Source organism: Gouania willdenowi, chromosome 6 (genome assembly GCF_900634775.1).
Source record: "Gouania willdenowi chromosome 6, fGouWil2.1, whole genome shotgun sequence".
NCBI lineage: Eukaryota > Metazoa > Chordata > Actinopteri > Blenniiformes > Gobiesocidae > Gouania > Gouania willdenowi.
Genome location: NC_041049.1, coordinates 1,116,440 through 1,140,728, shown reverse-complemented (window position 1 = coordinate 1,140,728; position 24,289 = coordinate 1,116,440). Strand labels below are relative to the sequence as shown.

Below are 24,289 nucleotides of genomic sequence, written 5' to 3'. Positions count from 1 at the left end.
AGCTCCGCCTCCAGGTAGCGACCCCGAGTCCATAAAGCCAGAATCCTGAGTGTCATTGAACACAGCATGAGAACAGTGACTTCCTCGTGCAGACGCAACTTGTAGGTGGGGCTTAAGAGTCCATGTGGGATGCAAGCCGTTGATTGGCTGAAACACTTTCACTCAAAGCTTTCCTTGGGCTTGTTATTGGATGAACAGTATCTGGGCGGGCCTTGATTAAAATGAGTGGGCCCATTCAAACCCATATCAAAACAAATGTCAAATTTCATTCAAACAGTCGTCTTTGACATATTTAGTACATCTTTGCACCTTAATGGAAATGTCAGTTTTCTTCATTAAAGTTTAAGATTTTTTTCTTCTTCTTAAAAAAAAACACAAAAAGTGAAAATGATTCCATTCACAGACCTAATATATATGTATATATTTATGTAGGTGTGAGAAAGGAAAATATAAACAAAGCAGACGAGTCAGTGAGTTATTTATCACATTATTACAAAAGTCAAAGTTCATCCAACATTGGGCCTCCACTTCCTTCTACTTCCACACGGTTTCCAGTATAAAAGCTCAGCTAAAAAATTAAGTAGTTTTGTGCGATTGTCAAAAATAAAGATAAAGACGAGAAAACAGTGGTTTTTCCTACATATATTTTTAAACTTTAGGGAAAACAAACAAGATAAAACAGCAGCCAAAAAACATGAGAAAATAAAATAAATCATCAACAGAGAAAATTAACTGATTAGGGAGAGTGGGCGGAGCCTGGACATAAAGCCCCACCTCCTTCAGTAACATGCCAGGTAGTGCAGCTCCTAGTGATGGTGGGGTCACCTTAGCACTAAGCACCGCCCCTTCAGTAGCCAGGTGGGTTGTGCAGCTCCTGGTATTTTGGTGGAGACGGAGTGAAAATGGCGGGAACGGAGAGGACGACAGGGGGGGCGGGGCGTCGCATCTGATGGATCATCAGGGACGAGAGGATCATACCGAGGAGCTGAAGGAGGAGGTGACGCGTTTAAAACTCAAAGATTCCCATTCAATTACAATTACAACTCAATTATGATTGCATTACAATGACTGGCATTTTTCTAATTACAATTAAAATGAAAGTAATAACAGTTTTATACAATTTCCATGCCAATTACAATTAAAAATTAATTATGTGACCTCAATTACGATTACAACAGTAACAGATTTTTCCAATTATGTCATATGTAATTAATTATCAATTACAATTGACCCCAACTCTGATTCCTACAATTATATTGTTTTTATTTAATTCAGAAACTACTTTAAAAATGTAGTTTATAATTATTTTAAGTTAAAATTCTTTAATGTATTTTCATATTCATTCAAATACATAAATATAAGTTTATTTGAATCAGCTGATGGGAAAGTTGTGCCCCCTGTTGGTGAGCTCTGGTTCTGTTTCACTGAAACACTGCGACCCCCAGTGGACACACGAGAAACAGCAGCTACTGTAACGGAATAAATAGGTTGAACTCACCGCGAGAACGCCCAGCGTGAGGAAGACTGCCAGCGAGATGTCGGTCACCAGCAAGATGACGTACTGGATGATGGGGTAGCAGGTTTTAGTGTATACCGACGCAGACAGCATCATTTCCTGTGGGACGGCCAAAAGTTAAAGGTCACAGTGAGCCGTGAAGGTCAGTGATTGATTACCTGAGTGAATACTCACGCCGTATCGGACCTTCTGACACTGGTACAATTCGTCGTCACAGAGACACGAGTTGGGAATGTTGCTCCTCCAGTCTGTGTAGCTGAACAGGCCACAGCAGTGCAGCTGCAACACAAGAGTTAGCATTAGCATTAGCCTTGCCATCTGATCACACGGTCACCAAAACCACTGAAACACTTCAAATGGTTTCCCTCGTCCTAAGCCCGTGTCTTTATGAGCAACACGCTGTTAGGTCACCATGCTCCTACCATGGGTGTTATGGTTCAACTAGTGATCAGATTATCTCATGACTGCTCATCACATTAACAAATAACGTTGTTACAGTTGGATTGGTCATGTTATCCTGAGACTGCCTGGTTTCTGACACTGAGCACTTCAATGTCCTCGTTCACATTGCTCACATCTCTTCCTGATTCTGATCCTCTGGCCTATGATTGGCCGATCAAAGGGCCACACTGACCTGTGATTGGAGTTTGTCGGCCATGTCCTTCACATCGTAGGCGGCCTCGTCCAGAGGAAGCAGAGCCTTGAACTTCATCTCCAGAGTGTCGGGAAGCTGTGAACATTAATATGTGATGATTAATAACAGCCCGTGTGTGTGTGTGTCGTCGTTGCCCGTGTGTGTGTCGTCGTTGCCTCACCGTTGGACGAATGATGGCGGCGGTGAATCCTCCTCTCAGCATTCCCAGAGTCCCGATCACCATGCACACCAGGAACTACAGGAAGCATCACACGCGTCTTTAACGAATTTTAAAACACTACACTCCAGAGACTTTTATTTTGAAGGCCTTACCACGATCAGCGCGGCCCGGCTCTCCTTGTGCGCACCGTATGCTCCCAGAATGGAGATCACCATGGTAACGCCGCCAAAGATGTAGAGTGCGATGATGCCTATGGTGCGGCCTTCAACCTGACAAACAATTAATGTTATGATCCATATCAATCTATGATCATCTAACGGTTAAAATATGCAAAAAAACCCATGGAAACATCATTGAAGTCTCAGTTTGAACTAAGGGTGTAAGAAAATAACATGGATTATCCTTATATTTGATACGTGGATCATGTAAATAGATCCACTGTCTCTGGTGCAGCGGGCACACACTGTACACCTGTGTTTGATGTGCATTTGTTTCCCTGTGCGCTGATCTGATGTTGACATCATCAGTTTAATAATAAAAACAGGTTTACCATTAAAACTAATGTAAATATGTCATTTGTATGAGGGAAATATATAATGATATAAATATATAATGTTTATCAGACCTGTAGGTTTCACTTTTGCTTTGTCAGGTTCTGGTTAAAGCTTGAATAAGGTTCATATTATAAATGGTCTGTGTTTAAAAGTAAATCTACACCACAAAACACCAAAACAGAATATATGTCTCTCTTTCTTTCTCCTTGTTCTCCTCTGCACCTGATCATTCTACGGTTTTTTTTTTTTTTTGCTCGACCAATCGCTACGTGTGCCATAGTCTTGGTCGAACAACCATTTCCTAGGTTGACTATAGTCCTAATCTTTTGGTCTTTAGGCGTAACGTGTAACTCACATTTTGTCCACCGATGCTGGTGAGTATCTGAGAGAGCAGAGCGAGGGCGATGATGATCCCACCGATGATCTGCAACACACAAAAACACACACACATAAGCACACACGCACAGGTATTTGCATGTGTTCAGCATGTAAATCTGTTCATCGGTTTCACTGAAACCTGAGATATCAGCCGCCATTTTATAATAAACCAGATGACTTCCTCACAAGTGGAGATATTGTGTGTGTGTGTGTGTGGTTCAGTTCAGGGTCATTTAATGCTAAACAAACACTGAAGGTGTGTGTGTGTGTTCAGTTCATCTGATGACACGTGAGTTAAAAACACACACCTAGCTCACATTTAACCTGGTTTCATCCATCCAACCTGGCAACCCGTCCCTCCTCTTATGCAACATTAATAAACAATTTTTTTAATGTAAACCAGAGGAACCAGTTCAACCCACCACAATAAAAGCTGCTTTTGATTAGAGGCCAGCTGCTGTGAAACCAAACACGGGACAGTAAAAATAACAACCTCGCCCTCTTTTATTGTGGAAAGTCTTATTTTGAAGGAACGAGGCTCGGTCACTTTTAAAGAAAACTGTTTTTTGAAGACGTATACGTTTTTAAAGTGTTTCTTAAGTGATTATCGACTGATTAAGCTGCAATTTAATTAAAAGATAATCTGGAAGTGAAAAATAAAGTTTTTTTTGAGGGAAAAAGGTAAAAATATTACAATAAGTGCCTTGAGACTTTTGGATTCACAGCCACGCGCCCAGTGCGCACACACGTCAACTACACACAAGTTACACGAAAAACGCACAAAAACGATACATATCACGATTATTGATCGATTAGACAGTTTTTAGGAGTCAAACATGTTTTAAAAAACTCACCGCAAAGAAAATGTTGAAGATGATAAAGACCCGTTTAAGGGTCGAGTTGATCAGCGTCATCTGTGCTGCGTTCAAAGACCTGTAACAACTGTTTAAAGACAACCTCACGATAACCGAAGGCTCACCGGCGGAGAGGGGCTTTATACACAGGGGGCGTGGTTTCCTGGAAGGGGCGTGGTTTTGCCTATTTGTCGGCCCATATACGGAGTTGCCTGGGCGGAAAGTGGAGCAGGAGGGCGGGAATGCTGGGAAATGGAAAGTGGGAACACTGGTGGAAATTTACAGGAAACCAGAGCTGGAGAGATTCAGTGTGATGTCTGAACACGATCCGTTATTATAATTCAACATATTTACAGTTACTTACACTGACTGAATATCTCAATAGTTTGAGAATAATCCTTTGTTTTCCCTCAGTGAGGACTGTCAGGTAGTTACAGCAGGAAAAACCCCAAAAATAAACAAGAGCAAATAAACACAGAATATATATATATATATACACATATCAATAATTACGGGAGCCCTAAAGGGCCATGCTTTCATACATTTTATTTTCTCCGTTTTCCCGTGATAATGGGATAATTATCTCGAGATAACTAAACAATAGTGTAGTATAATAAATCAGGATAATATAGATCACCACATCAGGACTTCAGTAAAGTTATAAATATGAGATAGCCAATGAGCTACAAGCTGCAACGAGCTGATCTTCAATACAATTATTGATCATTTCATCAGGAAATATCTCATTGTTTTCTATGAACAGCTGACACTGAGATGTTGCGCAGGGACCGTCAACAAAGTGCAACCACCGACACAATAAATATAGAATATTCAATAAGTCTGTGATCATGCATAGTAACATGATCGAATTTACTGCGGATGTTGACGTTCTTTATTTAGTCATACTACAACTCTTATTTAGCTAAAATACCCTTTTGTATATTTTTTATTATAAGTATATTATAGTGATTATTTTTTGTTAATTTTAGCTTTTTTTAATGTTCAATAACTATTGAAAGAAATAATGCAAAATTGAGTAAAAACCGACTTGTAAAATGTAAATAAAAATCACCAGTGTTTTTTTATTTTTAATTATTTCTTTCCTGCCAAACGTAAGGTAGATGTGGTACAGACACGGCCCAGTCTCTCTTTGTTATCTGCGCTAACATTAGCTACAATCAGTTAACATCGGCTACCATTAGCTAACATTAACTACAATCAGTTAACATTAGCTAACGTCAGCTACCATTAGCTAATATTAGCTAACATCAGCTACCATTAGCTAATATTAGCTAACATCAGCTACCATTAGCTAATATTAGCTAACATCAGCTACCATTAGCTAATATTAGCTAACATCAGCTACCATTAACTAATATTAGCTAACATTAGCTACAATCAGTTAACATTAGCTAACGTCAGCTACCATTAGCTAATATTAGCTAACATCAGCTACCATTAGCTAATATTAGCTAACATCAGCTACAGCAAACTCACATCAGCTAACATAAACTAACATCAGCTACAATCAGCTAACATGAGTGTGGCTCCGAAATGACGACACAGGCACGGCTTCTCAAAGACGGGCGCTTTACTTTGGTGAATGAACGCCGTGAAAACTACAGGACATGAAGTACATACAAACTTTAGACACATAACTTGGTCACAGGTAACACATGTACTAAACAAAATGAACTACCTCGTGGCCGCCTGTCACTTCGGAGGTTCTTGGGCAGATAGTCTTAACAGTCTGGTGCGTTCTAAATTGACATACAATAATTAGAACAGTAGCTTACACATTTACAGAAAAATTCAAAACAATAATCTCAAAATACCATGTGCAGCTGGCCTCGCTGCTGCAGGTCGCTCAATCAAAGTCTCTTGCATTTCCGGGTGAATGCAGGTCTCTCAGCCTCTTATACTAAACTAAAACCTCGCAATAATAAGGGTGTATCACAAAATAAATAAAATTTCACATCATAGCTAAATAAATGTATCTTATTTAGAAAATACAACATATTGTTACAGTATAAACTATAATAATTTTCAACAAAAAATATTTAGCCTTTGAAACAAAAATGATTAATGTCTTTAAGTGCAAAGTAATTTCAATGACACTTACAATTAGCTAACATCAGCAAAAATCAGCTAACATCAGTTACCATTAGCTAATATTAGCTAACATCAGCTACAATCAGTTAAGATTAGCTAACATCAGCTACCATTAGCTAATATTAGCTAACATCAGCTACAATCAGTTAACATTGGCTACCATTAGCAAACATCAGCTACAATCAGTTAACATCGGCTACCATTAGCTAACATCAGCTACAATCAGTTAACATTAGCTAACGTCAGCTTCCATTAACTAATATTAGCTAACATCAGCTACCTATAGCTAATATTAGCTAACATCAGCTACAATCAGTTAACATTAGCTAACATCAACAACCATTAGCTAATATTAGCTAACATCAGTTAACATTAGCTAACGTCAGCTACCATTAACTAATATTAGCTAACATCAGCTACCTATAGCTAATATTAGCTAACATCAGCTACAGCAAACTCACATCAGCTAACATAAACTAACATCAGCTAACATTAGCTAACATCAGCTACCATTAGCTAATATTAGCTAACATCAGCTACAATCAGTTAACATTAACTAACATGTTAGTTAATGTTAATGATAATGGCTGTGTTGACGTGCTGACGTGGTGACGTATCGATCATTTCCTGTTTACACTCTACCGCTGCTTGCAGCGCTCTACTACTGTGTTCTGCTAACTCTAATCAAACTTGTTGTCATTGATATTTTAGCCTTGAAAACACTTGTTTTAATTTTTTACCGTACAGTTAAACGTACGAAGGTTAAGTAAAAAGCAATCTCGCCTCTTATAGGCAGTACAATCTCCTTTAAACTTCCTTTTGTCCTTAGCTTAGCTTAGCTTAAATTTAGCACCTATGGCTTCTCTCTCCTCCCCTCCGCTCTCCTGCCCGGTGTGTCAGATGTTTAGTTACTCCTCGTCCTCCTTTAGGGACAATGGTAGTTGCATAAAGTGTAGCGTACTGTTAGATATGGAGGCGAGGATCAATAATCTGGAGAAGCGGTTCCGCACCCCTGATACCAAAACTGAAGCTAGCAAGCAGGACCTAGCCGGTGCGGACCGTGCTAGCGCTAGCTTAGCCTCCCCCCCGGCCAGCAATGAGTGGGTTACTGTCCGTGGTAAGCATAGTCGAAGGTCAAAAAGCCGCTCGGGACACCACCATGTTCACGTCTCAAACAGGTTCTCCCCCCTCTGTGAGGACATCACACTCACCGGGGAACAAACTCTGATAATTGGCGACTCCATAGTGAGAAACGTGAAGCTAGCGAAGTCAGCGGGCATCGTGAGGTGCATCCCAGGGGCCAGAGCGGGCGACATAGAATCAAATCTAAAGTTGCAAAGAGTAATCGTAAGTTTGATAGGATAGTCCTCCATGTCGGCACTAATGACTCCCGACGTCGTCAGTCGGAAGCAACCAAAGTGAACATTGAATCAGTTTGTGCTTATGCTAAAACAATGTCGGACTCCGTAATTTTCTCTGGTCCCTTACCAAATCTGACCAGTGATGACATGTATAGCCGCATGTCATCATTTAACCGCTGGCTATCGAGGTGGTGTCCAGAAAACGAGGTGGGCTTCATTGATAATTGGAGATCCTTCTGGGGAAAACCGAACCTGATAGGAAGAGATGGAATCCATCCTACTTTGGAGGGAGCATCTCTACTATCAGAAAACATGGCACATTTATGACATCTCATGAATGAGACCATGTTACAGAGGCGGAGTCCTCCACGCCCCTCTGCGCTTGCCTTAGGACAGTTTCCCTCCCATTGCTATTATGATAGCTGTGTTCATCGCCATGACAACTGTTGTGATGGTGATGAATATTATTTTATAGAGACGGTGTCAGTCCCCCGACCCATATTTCACAATGATTTTAACATAAAATCAAATAAAAGAGCTATCAATTATAAAAATCTGAACAAAATTAAAATCTCAAATCTAGAAACACCAAAACATAAAAGCATTAGATGTGCTCTATTAAATATTAGATCACTGAGATCCAAATCTCTACTAGTAAATGACCTTATCTCAGAAAATAACTTTGATTTATTCTGTTTAACTGAAACATGGCTGTATCAAGATGAATATGTTAGTTTAAATGAAGCCACTCCTCCCAGTCATTTAAATACTCATATGCCACGAGACACAGGCCGTGGAGGTGGTGTAGCAGCTATTTATCATTCCTCTCTCCTAATCTATCCTAAACCAAAGGCCAGTTACACTTCCTTTGAAAGCCTGGTTCTAAATTTATCTCATATCGAATCAAAAACCTGCCAGCCAGTCTTATTTGCGATAATTTACCGTCCTCCAGGCCCTTATTCTGAATTTCTATCAGAATTCTCTGAGTTTATATCAAACTTAGTCCTCAGTTCTGATAAAATACTGATAGTAGGAGATTTTAATATCTTTTAACATTATCCTAGAGGATCTCGCACTGTGCAATAAAATAGTTAGGAGTAGAAATCTGTCCAATAGTGCTGTGGCTAAATTTAAAGAGGCCATTCCTGCTGCCTTAAACTCAGTGCACCATCCAATAAATAACTATGATATTAATTATAACCCCTCTCAACTGGATCTGCTTGTCGATAGCTCTGCTAGTCTACTAAAATCCACCTTGGACTCAATTGCCCCATTGAGGGAAAAAACTATTAAACGTCAGAGGAAAGCTCCGTGGTTTAGCTCTGAAACTCACTCACTCAAACAAACAACCCGTAAATTAGAGAGAATGTGGCGCTCCAATAAAACAGAGGAGTCACGAATACTTTGGCAAGAAAGCCATAGTAAATACATGACAGCCTTACGACATAGTCGATCTACATACTATTCCTCACTAATTGAAGAAAATAAAAATAATCCGAGGTACCTTTTCAGCACTGTAGCCAGGCTAACACAAAGTCAGAGCTCTATTGAGCCCATGATTCCTCTAGCCCTCAATGTGAGGACTTTATGACATTTTTTAACGATAAAATTCACAAGATTAGAGATAAAATTAGCCACTCCCTGCCTTCACCTGGGCCTGCTGTACCATTAAATGTAAATAGGCCTAACCTAAACTGTTTCACACATATAGGACTTCAGGAACTTAACTCTATTATTTCATCCTCCAAACCATCGACCTGCCTTTCAGATCCGATCCCAACTAAGCTGTTTAAAGAAGTTATTCCCCTAGTCTGCCCATCTTTGTTGGAGACAATAAATATATCCCTATCAATAGGCTACGTGCCACAGTCCTTTAAAGTAGCTGTAATCAAACCCCTTCTCAAAAAACCTACTCTTGATTCCAGCACTTTAGCAAACTACAGGCCTATATCTAATCTTCCTTTTATTTCAAAGATTCTTGAGAAAGTTGTGGCGGCTCAGCTCTGTGAATTTCTTCAAAACAACAGCCTGTTCGAGGACTTCCAGTCAGGCTTTAGAGCTCAACACAGCACAGAGACTGCTTTAGTTAAAGTAACTAATGATCTACTCTGGGCTTCAGATGAAGGACGACTCTCAGTGCTGGTTTTATTAGATCTTAGTGCAGCTTTTGACACTATAGATCACTATATTCTACTAGAGAGATTAGAGAAATTACTTGGAATCACAGGGACTGCCCTAAACTGGTTTAAGTCCTACCTATCTGATAGGTACCAGTTTGTACACGTGAATAATAGGTCTTCTGTGTACACTAAAGTAAGCTACGGGGTTCCTCAGGGCTCTGTGCTAGGTCCAATCCTCTTCTGTATCTATATGATCCCCCTTGGTAATGTTATGAGAAAATACTCTGTTAACTTCCACTGCTATGCTGATGATACCCAACTGTATGTATCAATGAAGCCAGGTGAGACAAATCAGCTATCTAAACTTGAGGCCTGTCTAAAGGACATTAGGGCCTGGATGGACCAAAATTTTCTTCTTCTTAACTCAGACAAGACTGAGGTCATTGTACTGGGCCCGCGACACCTTAGAGAAACCTATGCTAGCCTAACTGCCCTAGATGGCATTACTCTGGCACAAAGCACAACTGTTAGAAACCTTGGGGTTCTATTTGATCAGGATTTATCCTTCAACTCTCACATAAAACAAACTTCAAGAACTGCCTTCTTTCATCTCCGTAACATTGCTAAAATCAGATCTATCCTGTCTCAGGGCGACGCCGAAAAACTAGTCCATGCTTTTGTTACCTCTAGACTGGATTATTGTAATTCTCTTTTAGCAGGCTGCCCGAGCAAGTCGCTTAAGACACTTCAGCTGGTTCAAAATGCTGCAGCACGTGTACTGACTAAAACTAGGAGAAGAGATCACATTACTCCTGTATTAGCCTCTCTGCATTGGCTTCCCATAAAATATAGAATAGAATTCAAGATTCTTCTTCTCACTTATAAAGCCCTAAATGGACAGGCACCAGTCTATCTCAAGGAGCTTGTAGTGCCATACAATCCCCCCAGAACACTACGCTCTCAAAATGCTGGACTACTCGTTGTTCCATTCGTCTCTAAAAGTAGTATAGGAGGAAGAGCTTTCAGTTATCAGGCCCCACTTCTCTGGAACCATCTACCAACCACGGTTCGGGGGGCAGACACCCTCTCTACCTTTAAGGTTAGGCTCAAAACATTCCTCTTTGATAAAGCTTTTAGTTAGGAACCAGCTCATAGCTCATAGTTAAGATGCAATAGGCATAGACTGCCGGGGGGGGGGGTCTGGCATGCTCGGTTGGAGAGAGGTTGGAGAGGGCGTTAAGAGAGAGGTCATTTAGGTTAGAGAGGGACCGGAGAGGGTCCCATTCCTCTTTCAAACACTCCCTCTATGTCTGCTTCTTCCCTTGTGTGTTTGCTCCTGTACTCCTTCTGGTTTTTGTCTTGCAGGTCCGTGGGATCCTCAGTGTGGAGTTACAGAGTCTCAACAACTCTGTCTCCACCCTTTCCTCTGCACACACCCAACACAGCATAACGTGGATGGCTGTTCATCATAGGAATGTGATCCACACAAGGTTCCTGCTGCTTAACAGAAGGTTTTCCTTGCCTCCATGATGAATTCATGTTGGGTGTGGGATACATATGTATGTGTATATACGTATATATGCACATGTGTGTATCCATAAAATGAAGAGTCCGTCCTTAAGACTGCTCTACTGTAAAGTGCCTTGAGATACCATTGGTTATGATTTGGCGCTATACAAATAAAGATTGATTGATTGATTGATTGAACATCAGTAATAAAGTAACTGTGTAAAGTATTACAGACAGTGTAGGAGTCGTATGATGTCTGTCATTGATGAAACGTTCTCATTCTTTCATTTGAATTTTTGGTAACAAAGTTGTTCCAATAGTTCACTGAGAAATATTGTTCCAGGACTAACTAATGACTGGTTTCTAACAAACCGTGAGATATGATAATAAAATAATCTGATTAAAGCAGCTTTAATCTCTACATGTTCTAAGAGTTGACTGTGTTTCAACTTTACTGAGTCATAGTTTGAGAGAAAAGGAAGGATTTACCCAGGAATGTGGAGGAGGAAGAGGAGGAGGAGGAAGAGGAGGAGGAGGAAGAGGAGGAGGAGGAGAAGTGAGTCACTTGTACAAGAACGCAGCTCAAACCTTCTCTGATCCCAACAAAACAAACCCTGTGGTGTAGTGAATAAAGAGGTAGTGGTTTAGTTGGTGACACTCATTTTGCGTCAACAGGGCGGCCATCTTGGACAGGTGACAATCCACTCTTACAGTGTATTACATCTATAGAGGAATGATGTGTTTATACTATTAAAGTTGCCAAAAATCACTCAATTCTCAAACAATTCTCACAGTAACAAACGTCAGACATGATAGATTTGATAGATAGATAGATAGATAGATAGATTGATAGACACAAATAGAACAAAAGGAACCTAGAAAACGTGCTCAGGTTGTTATTAACAACATTGTTTAAACTATACATTGCATTTGACAATTATTATTATTGTATAATTGTACAACGACTGTATTATTGTTATTGCTATTCTTATAATTGTCATTATAGTCTCATATTATTGTTTTTTTAATTAATACTTAATATTATAGTTAGTGGTATTCTCGCTGCATTATTATTAATATTATTATTGCTATTATTATTATTACATTATTATCATCATTAATGAATATTGTTTATTATTAATGTTATTGTTTTTATTGTTGTATTATAGTTACTGGATTCTTATATTATTTTTTTATTATTATTATCATTATTACAAATAATAATAAAAATAATAATAATAATAATGTAACCACGAATATTATTTCTATCACTATTACTATTATATCATCATCATTAATTATTGTAGCCAAAGAACTGAAATATTGAAGGTTGTGGGTGTAGAGATTAAGTGTTGAGTGGTAAAACCAGCATTTTAAATATATCCAAACACCTTGTATCATAGCTACATTTGTGACGTTTTTTTAAAAAAATTAACAGTTTGGAAATCGGTTAAAAATTCAACGAATATTTCTACTTAGAGATTGAGAAATACCTCTTTCTGTCATAATGTCTATGCACTGCTGCCTCCATCACCACCTGTCCAAGATGGCGGCGCTTGTTGACGTGTTCCTCCTCAGTCTTCTTCCTTTTCTTGAGTTTCCGGCAGACTAGACGCATCAGAGTTTATTACATCTACCATGAATGTTCTTATCCACGATTAATGTTTCTTCCTTTATCTGTTTGTAACCTTTGCACTCCTCTATTTTCCTCACTGTTTGTCCCTCCACAGTCGATGCGGCGTCTATGTATATAATGTCTATGGCTTCAATGCGCACGAAGCGGTTTTTCAGGAAATAACTCTTGACCTGTCGCACGTGCAGTGACAAGATAATACAGTCACCAGGTGAACCATAACACCAACTGGTTCAATCACGTGATGTGTCAAAGACTAGCTTTAAGATGACATGGTAACCAGTCAAGCTATAACACCCCTAACACACATCTACCTTTGTTTGTTACATTTAAACATCGTTTGTTTCAAATAAAGCATAAAAAAGGAACAATTGTCCTAAAATGAGGGGAAAACAGGATACTCCGACACTTTGTTTGGTCCGTGAAGGCAACGTCGCTGTGTGTTGTTGATAAAGTTTGTTCAAAGCGATGACGTCATTTATTCCGCGTTGGCCTGGACGTGGCACTGAGCCGGGCTGTAGTCTGATTCTCGACCCGTTTGTGGTCTGTAATCCGATTCCTGACCTGGGCCCCCGTCAGTAATCCGGTCAGTGTGAAATGGGTCTGACCATCTCTTCGTTGTTCTCGCGCTTCTTCGGGAAGAAGCAGATGAGGATCCTGATGGGTGAGTTAAAGTAACTAGTTACCATCACTAGTCCTAACCACTAACTAACCCGCTCTGACTAAACCAGACTCAGGACCATTTAGCAGTGCTAAAGCTAACCTAGCTTACTTAGCTAACCACACAGAGAACCAGGAGGTTTACTGGTTATCTGTTACTTAACCAACCCATCTGTCAACTAATCCTACTAACCTGTGTGCGCATGCCTAGTGTTATTTAGTTAACCCAACCTGTCAATAATCAACTAATAATCTGATGATTAACTCCATAGACCTGTCATTAGTAGACTTACTAATTACTAATACTATTCCCACTAACTCAGTGGTTCTCAACCTTGGGTCCAGGACTCTATTTGGGGTCGCGAGACACTGGGAGGGGGTCACCAGATGCCTTCAAGAAACTAGTGGTGTGCCAAAATATTGATACAATATATCGCAATATTTTGTCTTGCCGTATGTTATCGATATACTGGCACCAAATATATATATGTGTTACACACAGATAATGCAGTACATACACAGTACAACGTGTGTGTGTGTGTGTTATACTTGATTGTGAAATAAATTAATTGCAATCAATAAATTCTGAATTTCTTCATTGACACAGATATTGTAATCTATCGTGGATGAAATTTCTTCCAATATATCGATTATGGCAGAATCACTGTATGGTGACTTTTGCTACATCACTTCTATTTCTGACACTTCTACATCACATTTTAATACCTTTTTCCCACTTTTAAGACATGTTCAACACTTATAAACCCTTTCCACTACTTTTACACCTAACGTTGCACATACGTTGACCTATTATTGTCACTTTTAACCTCTGTTCATCCCATTTTATGTTTATTTTTTTTTACCAATTTAACTACATTTATGATTTATTATGTTCATTATTTATCAGTGTAAACTAATTGTTCCAAAATTGACACTTTGAACCCATTTTATTAGTGATTAAACCAGGATTTCCATCTTTAAGATGACTATAATAATAATAATAATAATAATAAACGTTCCTGGATAACAGTGGATATTATTCAGATGAATAAATAAATGTGTTCATCACAGATTCATAGAACAATGGACCATCATTTTACTGACTATAGATGGACCCTGATCTCTGGAACCTTTAATTTAATCTTTAATCTTAATCTTTTTAATAGTAAATAGTTGATAATTGACTAGTTAACTAATTTAACTGATGACTATAGCAAATTGACAGTTAACTATAGACTGGTTAGGTGTTGTTAACTAATTATTATAACTTAATCGTTAATAATAAACTAAAGGTCATCGGTAGTAACCAGGTTAGCGTGGTGTGTTCAGTAGGGGTGGGAACCTCTGTGTACCTCACGATACGATACGCGATACAAGGCTCACAGTAACGATTATCTCACGATATGGCGATTCTGCGATTATCGATATATTGGTCAGAAATCAATCTATGATAATCTATGATAAGTAAAAGATTAAGTGAAAAAATACAATTTTTATTTTGTATCTCTGAAAAACGATAAATAGAAAGTGTTCTATGAACAGTGACATTATTTTAGTGCAACATTTCTGTAAATAAGTGTCAACATACCAATGTAAACTAATAAGTATCTCTAATAGTGATTTATCTAAACAATAAATAGGGTCTTTATTAATAGTGACATCATTATAGTGAAATATTACAGTAAACAATATATTGGTTCCTTCAACAAACACTGACAACATGTTCCTGCACATTTTAGTGAAAAAAACAGAAAAGGTTTTTTTTTTTAAAAAAAAAAAAAAATCAATACTTAGCGGGAGCATATCGATAATCGATCGTGCGGAAAAATATCGTGATATATCGCCGTATTTAGATATCGTCACACTCCTAGTGTTCAGGGTCCCTGTGTAACTCTGTGCTCTGGTCAGTGTGGTGCGTTCAGGGTCCCTGTGTAACTCTGTACTCTGCTTGCAGTGGGTCTGGATGCGGCCGGTAAAACCACTATCCTCTACAAACTGAAACTGGGAGAGATCGTCACCACCATCCCAACCATTGGTTAGTCAACGTCGGCCCTTGACCAATCAGATGCCTCCGCTCACCGTGGTGTGTTTACTGTCTGTGTTCCAGGGTTCAACGTGGAGACGGTCGAGTACAAAAACATCTGTTTCACCGTCTGGGACGTGGGCGGACAGGACAAGATCAGACCTCTGTGGAGACACTACTTCCAGAATACACAGGTACTGGTTCATACTGGTCCTAAACCAGTGCCTTTGTGTTTTATGAACCAGTAAACATAGGGGCTGGTCCTGGTGCAGTAGTATCTGGTATGTGATGCGTTCAGGTACTGGCTCAGTGTGGGTGACCACAGTGTCTGTGCAGGGCCTGATCTTCGTGGTGGACAGTAACGACAGAGAGAGGGTCGTAGAGGCCAAGGACGAGCTGCACAAGATGGTGAGTCACCATCCATCTATCATCCGATCCATCATTAACAAACGACCTTTGACCTCTCTCTCTAGCTGCAGGAGGACGAGCTGAGAGACGCGGTGCTGCTGGTCTTCGCTAACAAACAGGATCTACCAAACGCGATGGCGAGCAGTGAGCTGACGGAGACGCTGGGGCTGAACGCTCTGCGTAACAAGACAGTGAGTCACATGACTAACAGAGGAGAAAGCAGTGATTGGTTGCTGTCAGTGATGTGGGTGTGTCCTCTCTTTCAGTGGTTCATCCAGGCCACGTGTGCCACGCAGGGGAACGGTCTGTACGAGGGCCTGGATTGGCTGTCCAATGAGCTGTGCAAGTCATAGGTCACATGACCAAGGGCAGTGATGTCATGGAGGAGGGGGAGGGGTGTTGTGTCACAAACTGTTTTAAGTTATCTGATGACAGGAAGTCTGGGACTCTGAGCTGTTTCTGTTTTATTCAGCATGTTTTATCCAGTCACGGATGTGGGCGGAGCAAACCGCAGGTGATGGTTCTAAAGGGGCAGGGCTTGTTTTTTGGGGGTGGGGCTTATCCTAGGTGACTACTCATTCCGTGAAGCCGTGTCGTCACTGAAGGAATGTCGTCACGGCGACGATGCAATAAAAACCTGTTTTCTTCTGATGACACTTCCTGTTTCCGTAGAAACCAGTGGGTGTAACACTTCAGCTGGTCATTATTGTAAGTGCTGACTCATTCTTAGCAGGAATCTAACCAACACGATGCACTTCTACTGCTCTATATTCACGTGTCATGAAATGTCACAAAATCCTGGCTGATGTGTTCAAGTGCTGCTGTAAAAACAAGTTTCTCACAGAAAGGAAATAAAAATCTTTAATGAAATAAGTCTTTATTTACATGAAAGTCACACAAACAGGAAGTGGTGTGCTCCTCATCCTCACACACTGATTGGCTCCTGCTGGTTGTGTTGACGTTTCACCACAAACACTTTCTGGCCAGAAACCGTCACCGCGTAGACAAAGTCCTCCAGGATCACTGACAGAGCACAGACACCGAGGGTCAGTGAACGCAGCACTGACTTCTGAGCACATTTATTATCCAGTCACCAGATAACACGATCACCACATTTTACTGTGTGCTACCTGACATGCGTTTGAAGGGCGGGTCAGCTGACCCCGGTAACGTGAAGCGATTGGCTGTTCGGACCATCTGCATCATCACACCTGCAGTGTGCTCATCGTTCTCCAGCTCACCTGCTGACTGAGGTCAAAGGTCATCAGCATGATTCAGAGGAATGTGTGTCAGCCAAAGTAGACAGGCACAATGGGGGCGGGGCTACAAATCTGTCTATAACACGTTGGCTTACATCCTCTAGGAAGAGATTGAAATGGAAGATACACTAGACTCCTATCTCTACGCAGGAGATCATCAGCATATATGATAGATATAGATAGATAGAATGGTTCTTTTACAAATTCACAAGCTGAAACCAAACGTTTCTCACCATGAAATGTGATGACTCATAGTTCTAAACTATGGAGGTTGTTAGTGATGGTAATACAGAGATGTACCGGTGTCTGTACGTACTGAGATTATAAGCCTAATTCTAACATAATCAAATAAATGTGTCTGTTCACTTTGAAAACAAGAACACACACAAAAAAAAAATGTATTCTTTTTTTTTTTAAAGCAAAAATTCATTATTTGGACGTTTCATATCGTTTTGTCCCTGAACTCTGAGCCAATCATCTGTCAGTTCTCTGCTGACAGATGGGCGTTTTCCCGCCATGCACGGGGCCAAGAAGCCCCTGCAGAAGCTGAACCAGACGGCTGGTCTCACGAGCTTTCCGTACCCCACGTGCCCGTGACATCAGAGCAAGTCGGCCAGAAACCTAACGTGTGTGTGTGTGTGTGTGTGTGTGTGTCACTCACAGCCAACACTCCGTCCTCGCTAATAACCAGATATCCTAACTGATCTGGGATTCGATCCAAACCCGCGGTGAGGGCAGCGATGCTCTGAAACACAGCAGTACGGTCCGTGAACGCAGCACGGATCAAACTCACTAAAAAGATAAAAACAGAATTAGAACACACACACACTCACCATCCTTCTTCTTCTTCTTCTGTCGATGTTTTCACTAAGCGCTTCACTTCCGGTCTGACGAGAAAATCATGTGACCACTGAGGCGTTCAAGGTCCTTCGTACAGACTATTTATGGTCCTAAATGTAAAAGAAAACGAACAAAAAAATAATAATAATATTACATTGTATTTAGTTGTATCATATATTATGGTATTTTAAGTTGTATTTGATCTTATATTATGTTGTGTTTTACTATATTATATTTTACTAATTTTCCACATTAGTTAGTAAATGTAGCATTAATGATGTAATAGTTTGTTATTATTCCCACTATTAAAAACATTGAGTTGACAGGCACGTGAAGGCAGCCTTCAGTGACGTCATCGTGGGCGGTCAGCTGACTCGGTCAGGTGACCACAGACCGTGACAGACGGATCGTCGGTAGCACCATGGCAGGCCGCGGGAAGCTGATCGCGGTGATCGGGGACGAGGACACATGCACCGGCTTTCTGCTGGGCGGGGTCGGAGAGCTCAACAAGAACCGGAAACCGAATTTCTTGGTCGTGGAGAAGGACACGAGCGTCACCGAAATCGAGGAGACCTTCAAGTAAGGCCCAGACCAGAGTCAGCTTAGATAAAGGTTGATTTAAGGCGGTCCTTAGCCGCTCTGTCAGGTGGGACTAAAGCACAAAAACACCTGAATCTGCAGATATTAAATCTTAGAACAGAGCCGAACACGGCCGCACGGATCATTGGACCGTAACAAAGTGATGGTGTTGTGTATAGCGCCAGGGCTGCTACAGAACCGATGGAGAGGCTGATTACTAACAAGTGAAGTGAGTCTGGTCATGTGACTTTAGGCCCTCGTGCTAGAGCGGATAAATCCTGTGTTCGCATGTGACGTCACACACTGATGTTCAACGATCAGCACTATCATTAGGACCAGCTGTTTGTCACATGGTTACCAGAGTCTTTTAAGAAAACCTTCCATCTAAGGCTGGACCTCTGTCTGCAGCAGGTTCATGACCAAAATGACCCATATCTGCAGATATGAAACCTCAGGACATCACTGAATAGAACAAAGTGATGCTATTAAATACACAGTCAGTATTGTTAGGTAACAATTATTTAAGTTCATGTATAAAGAAAGAGACGGGGATCTGGTTACGTGCTTTTCTATTATATCATTTTTTAATTGCCTCATGGATATTTTTTTAATTCGTATTGATATGTAATACGTTTATTTAGATGTATTTAACTAGTTTATAATACTGTATTTATCTATACCGTATGTGTCAAACTCAAGGCCAGGGACCAAATCCGGCCCTTTAGAGGCCATCCAATTCAGCTCGCAGGAGAACGTAAAATAAATAATTATTGTGTAAATTACGAAATAATGCGGTTATAGATACCTCAGCATTTTTAAATAAACACATGAAATTAAACTCCACAATATATTTTCCCACACTTTTATCATGACTGCAGTCATTTTAAAACCTGAAATTGTTCAGAGAATTAAATTTTAATCAAATTATTTCATATAATTTCCCCAAATTGAATAACAAATTTGTCACAAAATCCATGAAATTTAAAAAAGGTAGGGACTGAAATCTGTCACTTATTACTTATATATATTATCATAGTGCAAACTTAGGGAAATTATTGTTAAAATTGCTAATTTTTCCTCTTAAAATCTGTGGCTTTTCTGTGCTGACTTTATATTTCATAGCTGAACTAAAATGAGTTTGACGCCCTTGATCAATACTGTGAGCAGCCTGAAAAACAACATGTCCTTTATTGTGAAATCCTGTGATATTAGGTGTGCTTCCTGTTATCTGACGACAGTGTAATAACTCATAATAATTAATTTTCTGTGCAGGAGTTTTTTGGCTCGTAGCGACATCGGCATCGTCCTCATTAACCAGTTCATCGCTGAGATGATCCGTCACGCCATCGACGCCCACCTCCAATCCATCCCCGCCGTGCTGGAGATCCCGTCCAAGGAGCACCCGTACGACGCCTCCAAGGACTCCATCCTGCGCCGTGCTAAGGGAATGTTCTCCGCAGAGGACTTTCGCTGACCCCGCCCCCTCGTCGACCCACCGTCATTCCTCTGACCTGCTGTTTGTTCCACATGTTGTAACTTATTATTAATAAACATGATGTTGTGATGATTGTCATTTGGCTTTGTCATCATTAGAAACGCGCGTGTGTGTGTTTTTCAACCCTTTTTCAGTTTTTTAAAAAACAACTATTTCAATTGTTTCAGATCCCTCATCCTATTTCAACAATATTCATCATACTGTGTCTTCAGCATTATTTCACAGAGGCAAGGCTAATACTGGGCTAGTGCTAATTCTGGGCAAATGCTAGATTAATGTTTTGTTAAAGCTAATGCTAGCAAATGCTAATGTTAGTTAATGCTTTGTTAATGTTAATACTAGCTAATATAAATGTAGTTAAGCTAATGTAATGCTAGCTGATGATAATATTAGGTTAATGCTAAGCAAATACTAAAGTTAATGCTAGGCTAGTGCTAATGCTAGGTAAATGCTAATGCAGTGTTCAGTGACACAGTTCTGCACCTCCATCATCACTTGCACTTTCTTCAGGAAATGCAAATATTCTAGTTTTTGCTACAGTTTGTGTGTTGTTATAAATTGTATGTGTTTTTGTTAATAACTGTTGCTGTGAAGTTGTGTAAGTTGATGAACCATCAAAGCCGTTGAAACCAGTTGAACTCAGACTGGAAGTGTGTTCGAGGTCGTGGAGGACGAAGAGCAAACATTGACTTGACATTGAGCGTCTTCATCACTCACTCCATGACCTTCAGCTGTCCTTGGGGCGAGGACGGCGCCGCCCTGCTGGGTGATATAAAGTCAGCAGGAGGAGAGACGGAGGGTGAAACCAGGATGAAGCTTTCAGCTGCTCCCATGGCGACGAAGACCACGGTGATGATGATGGTGGTCGTCTGTGTCTGTGCTGCTCCTCTTCCTCTATACAGGTGTGTGTGTGTGTGTTATTTTTGTGTGAGTAAGGGGAAATCATGCTTTTATTTTGTAAGACACTGATTCTTAAACAATGTGCCGTGGAATTTTGTGACAACCATACATTAGTACTGCAATATACTGTACCACTATACAAAAATAATTATTTTTTATTTTATTACTTTGTATGCATTCATTTTATAATACAGAGGAAAACTCTATATCTATTATATATATATATATATATATGTTTTTTTTTTTTTTTTTTTTTTTTTTTCACGAGTAATATAGTTGTCTTTGTCATATTTTATTTGGCATTAGTAAATTATTATGCACATTTACAAATATTGTACATAATATGAGTGATAACACATATTATAAAGGATATTTTACACAATAGGTGTGGCTTCAGATTTATACTTTGGTGTACCATGGGCACAGAAAGTTTGGGAACCAGTGATGTAGGGGACTGTATAAATGAATAAGCTTTTAATGTTTATTTTAACATTAATGATAATAATCTGACTTGTGTTGTTGTTTTGTCCTCAGTGAGATCAACAACACAACACAAAGGCTGAACAACAACGGCAGTGATTTCCCAGGATTCCCTCTAATGTGAGTGACCCTCAGTGACCTTTGACCTCTGACCCCGTCCTCACACTGTGTTTGTTTGTTTGTTTCAGCTCCCCCCTGCTTCAGGAACGTCCGTGAGTCTCTTTGTTTGTTTGTGGATCCTTTATGGTCCTGTACTATGAGGTGCCAAGTGTAAAAATGTAGTATAAAAGTTGTCATTATTTATCTCACTTTTCTCATATTTAGCACATTTATCCACATATATAGAGGTAAAAAAGCATTCAATCTAAATCTAAATGTTATATGTTATATCTAAATGTTAAATCTATATCTAAATTTTAAAACTAAATCTAAATGTTACATGTTGTATCTAAATGTTAAATCTTATACACAAATGTTAAATCTTATATATATATGTTAAATCTAAATCTAAATGTTTAAAACTAAATATTAAATCTAAATCTAAATGTTTAAATCTAAATCTAAATGTTTAAATCTAAATTTAAATATTAAATCTAAATCTAAATGTTTAAATCTAAATCTAAATAATATATGTTAAATCTAAATATTTAAATCTAAATGTTATATATCATATCTAAATGTTTAATCTTATATCTAAATGTTAAATGCTAAATCTAAATGTTAAATGTTAAATCTAAATGTTAAATCTAAATCCAAATGTTAACTGTTAAATCTAAATCTAAATATTAAATGTTAAATCTAAATCCAAATGTTAAATGCTAAATCTAAATATTAAATCTAAATGTTAAATTTAAATCTAAATGTTAAATGTTAAATTTAAATCTAAATGTTAAATCTAAATCTAAATGTTAAATGTTAAATTTAAATCTAAATGTTAAATGTTAAATCTCAATCTAAATGTTAAATCTCAATCTAAATGTTAAATCTAAATCTAAATGTTAAATTTAAATCTAAATGTTAAATGTTAAATGTTAAATCTCAATCTAAATGTTAAACTGAAATGTTTCGCCTATATGCTAATTGACCCCGCCCCTTGTAACCTCAACAAATACACAAGCAGAGACACACAAAACCTCTCCCACCCACCTCTTCACCGGTGCTTGCCTGGGTGACATGTATTAGGCTGGTTCTCTTCGTGCGCCGGAGATCGAGCGCGCGGTCATGGCAGGTGGACGAGCTGCACTTCACATTACACTCCCAACACAGTGCAACACAGTTATTAAAATGTATTTTAAAGATTTAGATTTAAAATTTAGATATAGAGTTAACATTTAGATATAACATACCATTTAGATTTAGATTTAAATTTTTACTTCTATACTGTATATGTGGTTCAATGTTGTGTTAAATGTAGGAAAATGTGCTAAATATGAAAAGATAAATAAAGAAAATGTTTTAGCTACAACTTTTATACTAAATTTTTACACTTGGCATCTCATACTGTACTATGAAGCTGGATTTACTCTTCTCTCTCTCTTTCTAACTTCCTGAATTTATTTGGTGTGTACTGTACTACAACGCTTCTTACCGGGCTAAATCACCATGGCAACTTAGCCTAAATCACCTGTAACCATGGTGATTTAGCCTCTACAGCCAACCTGTAACCATGGTGATTTAGCCTCTACAGCTAACCTGTAACCATGGTGATTTAGCCTCTACAGCTAACCTGTAACCATGGTGATTTAGCCTCTACAGCTAACCTGTAACCATGGTGATTTAGCCTCTACAGCTAACCTGTAACCATGGTGACCATACTGTTGGATCTGAAGGGTTTCACATTATTCCAACGTCACTTTTTAACTTCACAATAACTTTATTCATTTCATTTATTTTTCTGTCAGACCTCTGGATATTTAGTAATACTGATACATCTGCTTGTGCTGTCAGAGGTTTGATTTAAATGGATTATTGAAGTTATATATTTATATATATAAGTTTGGGAACCACTGATGTAAGGGGACTGTATAAAATAATGAGCTTTTAATGTTTATTTTCACATTAATAATAATAATAATAATAATAATCTGACTTGTGTTGTTGTTTTGTCCTCAGTGAGATCAACAACACAACACAAAGTCTGAACAACAACGGCAGTGATTTCGCAGGATTCCCTCTAAAGTGAGTGACCCTCAGTGACCTTTGACCTCTGACACGACAAAAAGTGCTCAGATCAGCAGAAAGCCATGGTCTCCCTGAGTCCGAAAATGTGCTCCGTTCCCAGTGTTTGGTATAACGACGTTTAAAATAACGGCGTTAGATTTTCAGTAACGGGGTAATCTAAATAAATACTTTTTATGTCGTTACAACGCCGTTATCGTTATTGAATGATAAATGTGGTGCGTTACATGCATTGATTAAATAAACTGATCTGAAAGCATACTCAGCTGTAGTGAGGAGGCGGGTTAAAAACAAGATGAGCGATTATGATTGGCTAAGGCGGCGTCATGTTTCATGGTAGCCAATCAGAGCTAGTGTTTTTACTCGTGCCAACACACACACACACGCACGCACGCACGCACGCACGCACGCACGCACGCACGCACGCACGCACGCACGCACGCACGCACACACACACACACACACACACACACACACACACACACACACACACGCACACACACACACACACACACACACACACACACACACACACACACACACACACACACACACACACACTACAGATTTGATGAATCAGCAGAGATGGTGAGCGTGGAACAATCTGATGAAAAG

The 24,289-nt window shown here is 39.3% G+C and overlaps 4 protein-coding genes across 4 annotated transcripts; 2 read left to right on the top strand and 2 right to left on the bottom strand.

Moving 5' to 3' along the window:
• Positions 1-411: 411 nt before the first annotated feature.
• LOC114465154 (23 kDa integral membrane protein-like) lies at positions 412-4,238 on the bottom strand. The gene is made up of 8 exons (XM_028449977.1): positions 4,118-4,238; positions 3,241-3,309; positions 2,484-2,600; positions 2,332-2,406; positions 2,151-2,246; positions 1,691-1,795; positions 1,499-1,615; positions 412-985 (listed from the first exon to the last, which is right to left on the bottom strand). Exons 1-8 carry the CDS (start codon positions 4,175-4,177, stop codon positions 848-850), a joined length of 777 nt encoding a protein of 258 aa, XP_028305778.1. The 5' UTR covers positions 4,178-4,238; the 3' UTR covers positions 412-847.
• A 9,072-nt stretch (positions 4,239-13,310) lies between these two features.
• On the top strand, positions 13,311-16,813 carry LOC114464754 (ADP-ribosylation factor 4). The gene is made up of 6 exons (XM_028449267.1): positions 13,311-13,516; positions 15,467-15,547; positions 15,620-15,729; positions 15,872-15,943; positions 16,009-16,134; positions 16,210-16,813. Exons 1-6 carry the CDS (start codon positions 13,450-13,452, stop codon positions 16,294-16,296), a joined length of 543 nt encoding a protein of 180 aa, XP_028305068.1. The 5' UTR covers positions 13,311-13,449; the 3' UTR covers positions 16,297-16,813.
• On the bottom strand, positions 16,787-18,285 carry lamtor4 (late endosomal/lysosomal adaptor, MAPK and MTOR activator 4). The gene is made up of 4 exons (XM_028449269.1): positions 18,036-18,285; positions 17,864-17,947; positions 17,074-17,191; positions 16,787-16,966 (listed from the first exon to the last, which is right to left on the bottom strand). Exons 1-4 carry the CDS (start codon positions 18,036-18,038, stop codon positions 16,869-16,871), a joined length of 303 nt encoding a protein of 100 aa, XP_028305070.1. The 5' UTR covers positions 18,039-18,285; the 3' UTR covers positions 16,787-16,868.
• Positions 18,286-18,397: 112 nt separating this feature from the next.
• Positions 18,398-20,194, top strand: atp6v1f (ATPase H+ transporting V1 subunit F). The gene is made up of 2 exons (XM_028449268.1): positions 18,398-18,621; positions 19,894-20,194. The coding sequence occupies exons 1-2, from the start codon at positions 18,464-18,466 to the stop codon at positions 20,093-20,095; spliced, it is 360 nt and encodes a 119-aa protein (XP_028305069.1). The 5' UTR covers positions 18,398-18,463; the 3' UTR covers positions 20,096-20,194.
• The last annotated feature ends 4,095 nt before the right edge of the window (positions 20,195-24,289 follow it).

Excerpts from the sequence above, each read along its gene's own strand:
- LOC114464754 (XM_028449267.1), top strand. The coding sequence starts at position 13,450 with ATGGGTCTGACCATCTCTTCGTTGTTCTCGCGCTTCTTCGGGAAGAAG. Across the intron at positions 13,517-15,466 it reads GCAGATGAGGATCCTGATGG|TGGGTCTGGATGCGGCCGGT; the intron begins GTGAGTTAAAGT and ends CTCTGCTTGCAG. Across the intron at positions 16,135-16,209 it reads ACGCTCTGCGTAACAAGACA|TGGTTCATCCAGGCCACGTG; the intron begins GTGAGTCACATG and ends CCTCTCTTTCAG.
- atp6v1f (XM_028449268.1), top strand. The coding sequence starts at position 18,464 with ATGGCAGGCCGCGGGAAGCTGATCGCGGTGATCGGGGACGAGGACACA. Across the intron at positions 18,622-19,893 it reads GAAATCGAGGAGACCTTCAA|GAGTTTTTTGGCTCGTAGCG; the intron begins GTAAGGCCCAGA and ends TTTTCTGTGCAG.
- LOC114465154 (XM_028449977.1), bottom strand. The coding sequence starts at position 4,177 with ATGACGCTGATCAACTCGACCCTTAAACGGGTCTTTATCATCTTCAAC. Across the intron at positions 3,310-4,117 it reads TCTTCAACATTTTCTTTGCG|ATCATCGGTGGGATCATCAT; the intron begins GTGAGTTTTTTA and ends TGTGTGTTGCAG. Across the intron at positions 2,601-3,240 it reads CCAGCATCGGTGGACAAAAT|GTTGAAGGCCGCACCATAGG; the intron begins GTGAGTTACACG and ends ATTGTTTGTCAG.
- lamtor4 (XM_028449269.1), bottom strand. Across the intron at positions 17,192-17,863 it reads GCGAGGACGGAGTGTTGGCT|TCAGCAGGTGAGCTGGAGAA; the intron begins GTGAGTGACACA and ends CTTTGACCTCAG. Across the intron at positions 16,967-17,073 it reads GCCCTTCAAACGCATGTCAG|TGATCCTGGAGGACTTTGTC; the intron begins GTAGCACACAGT and ends GTGCTCTGTCAG.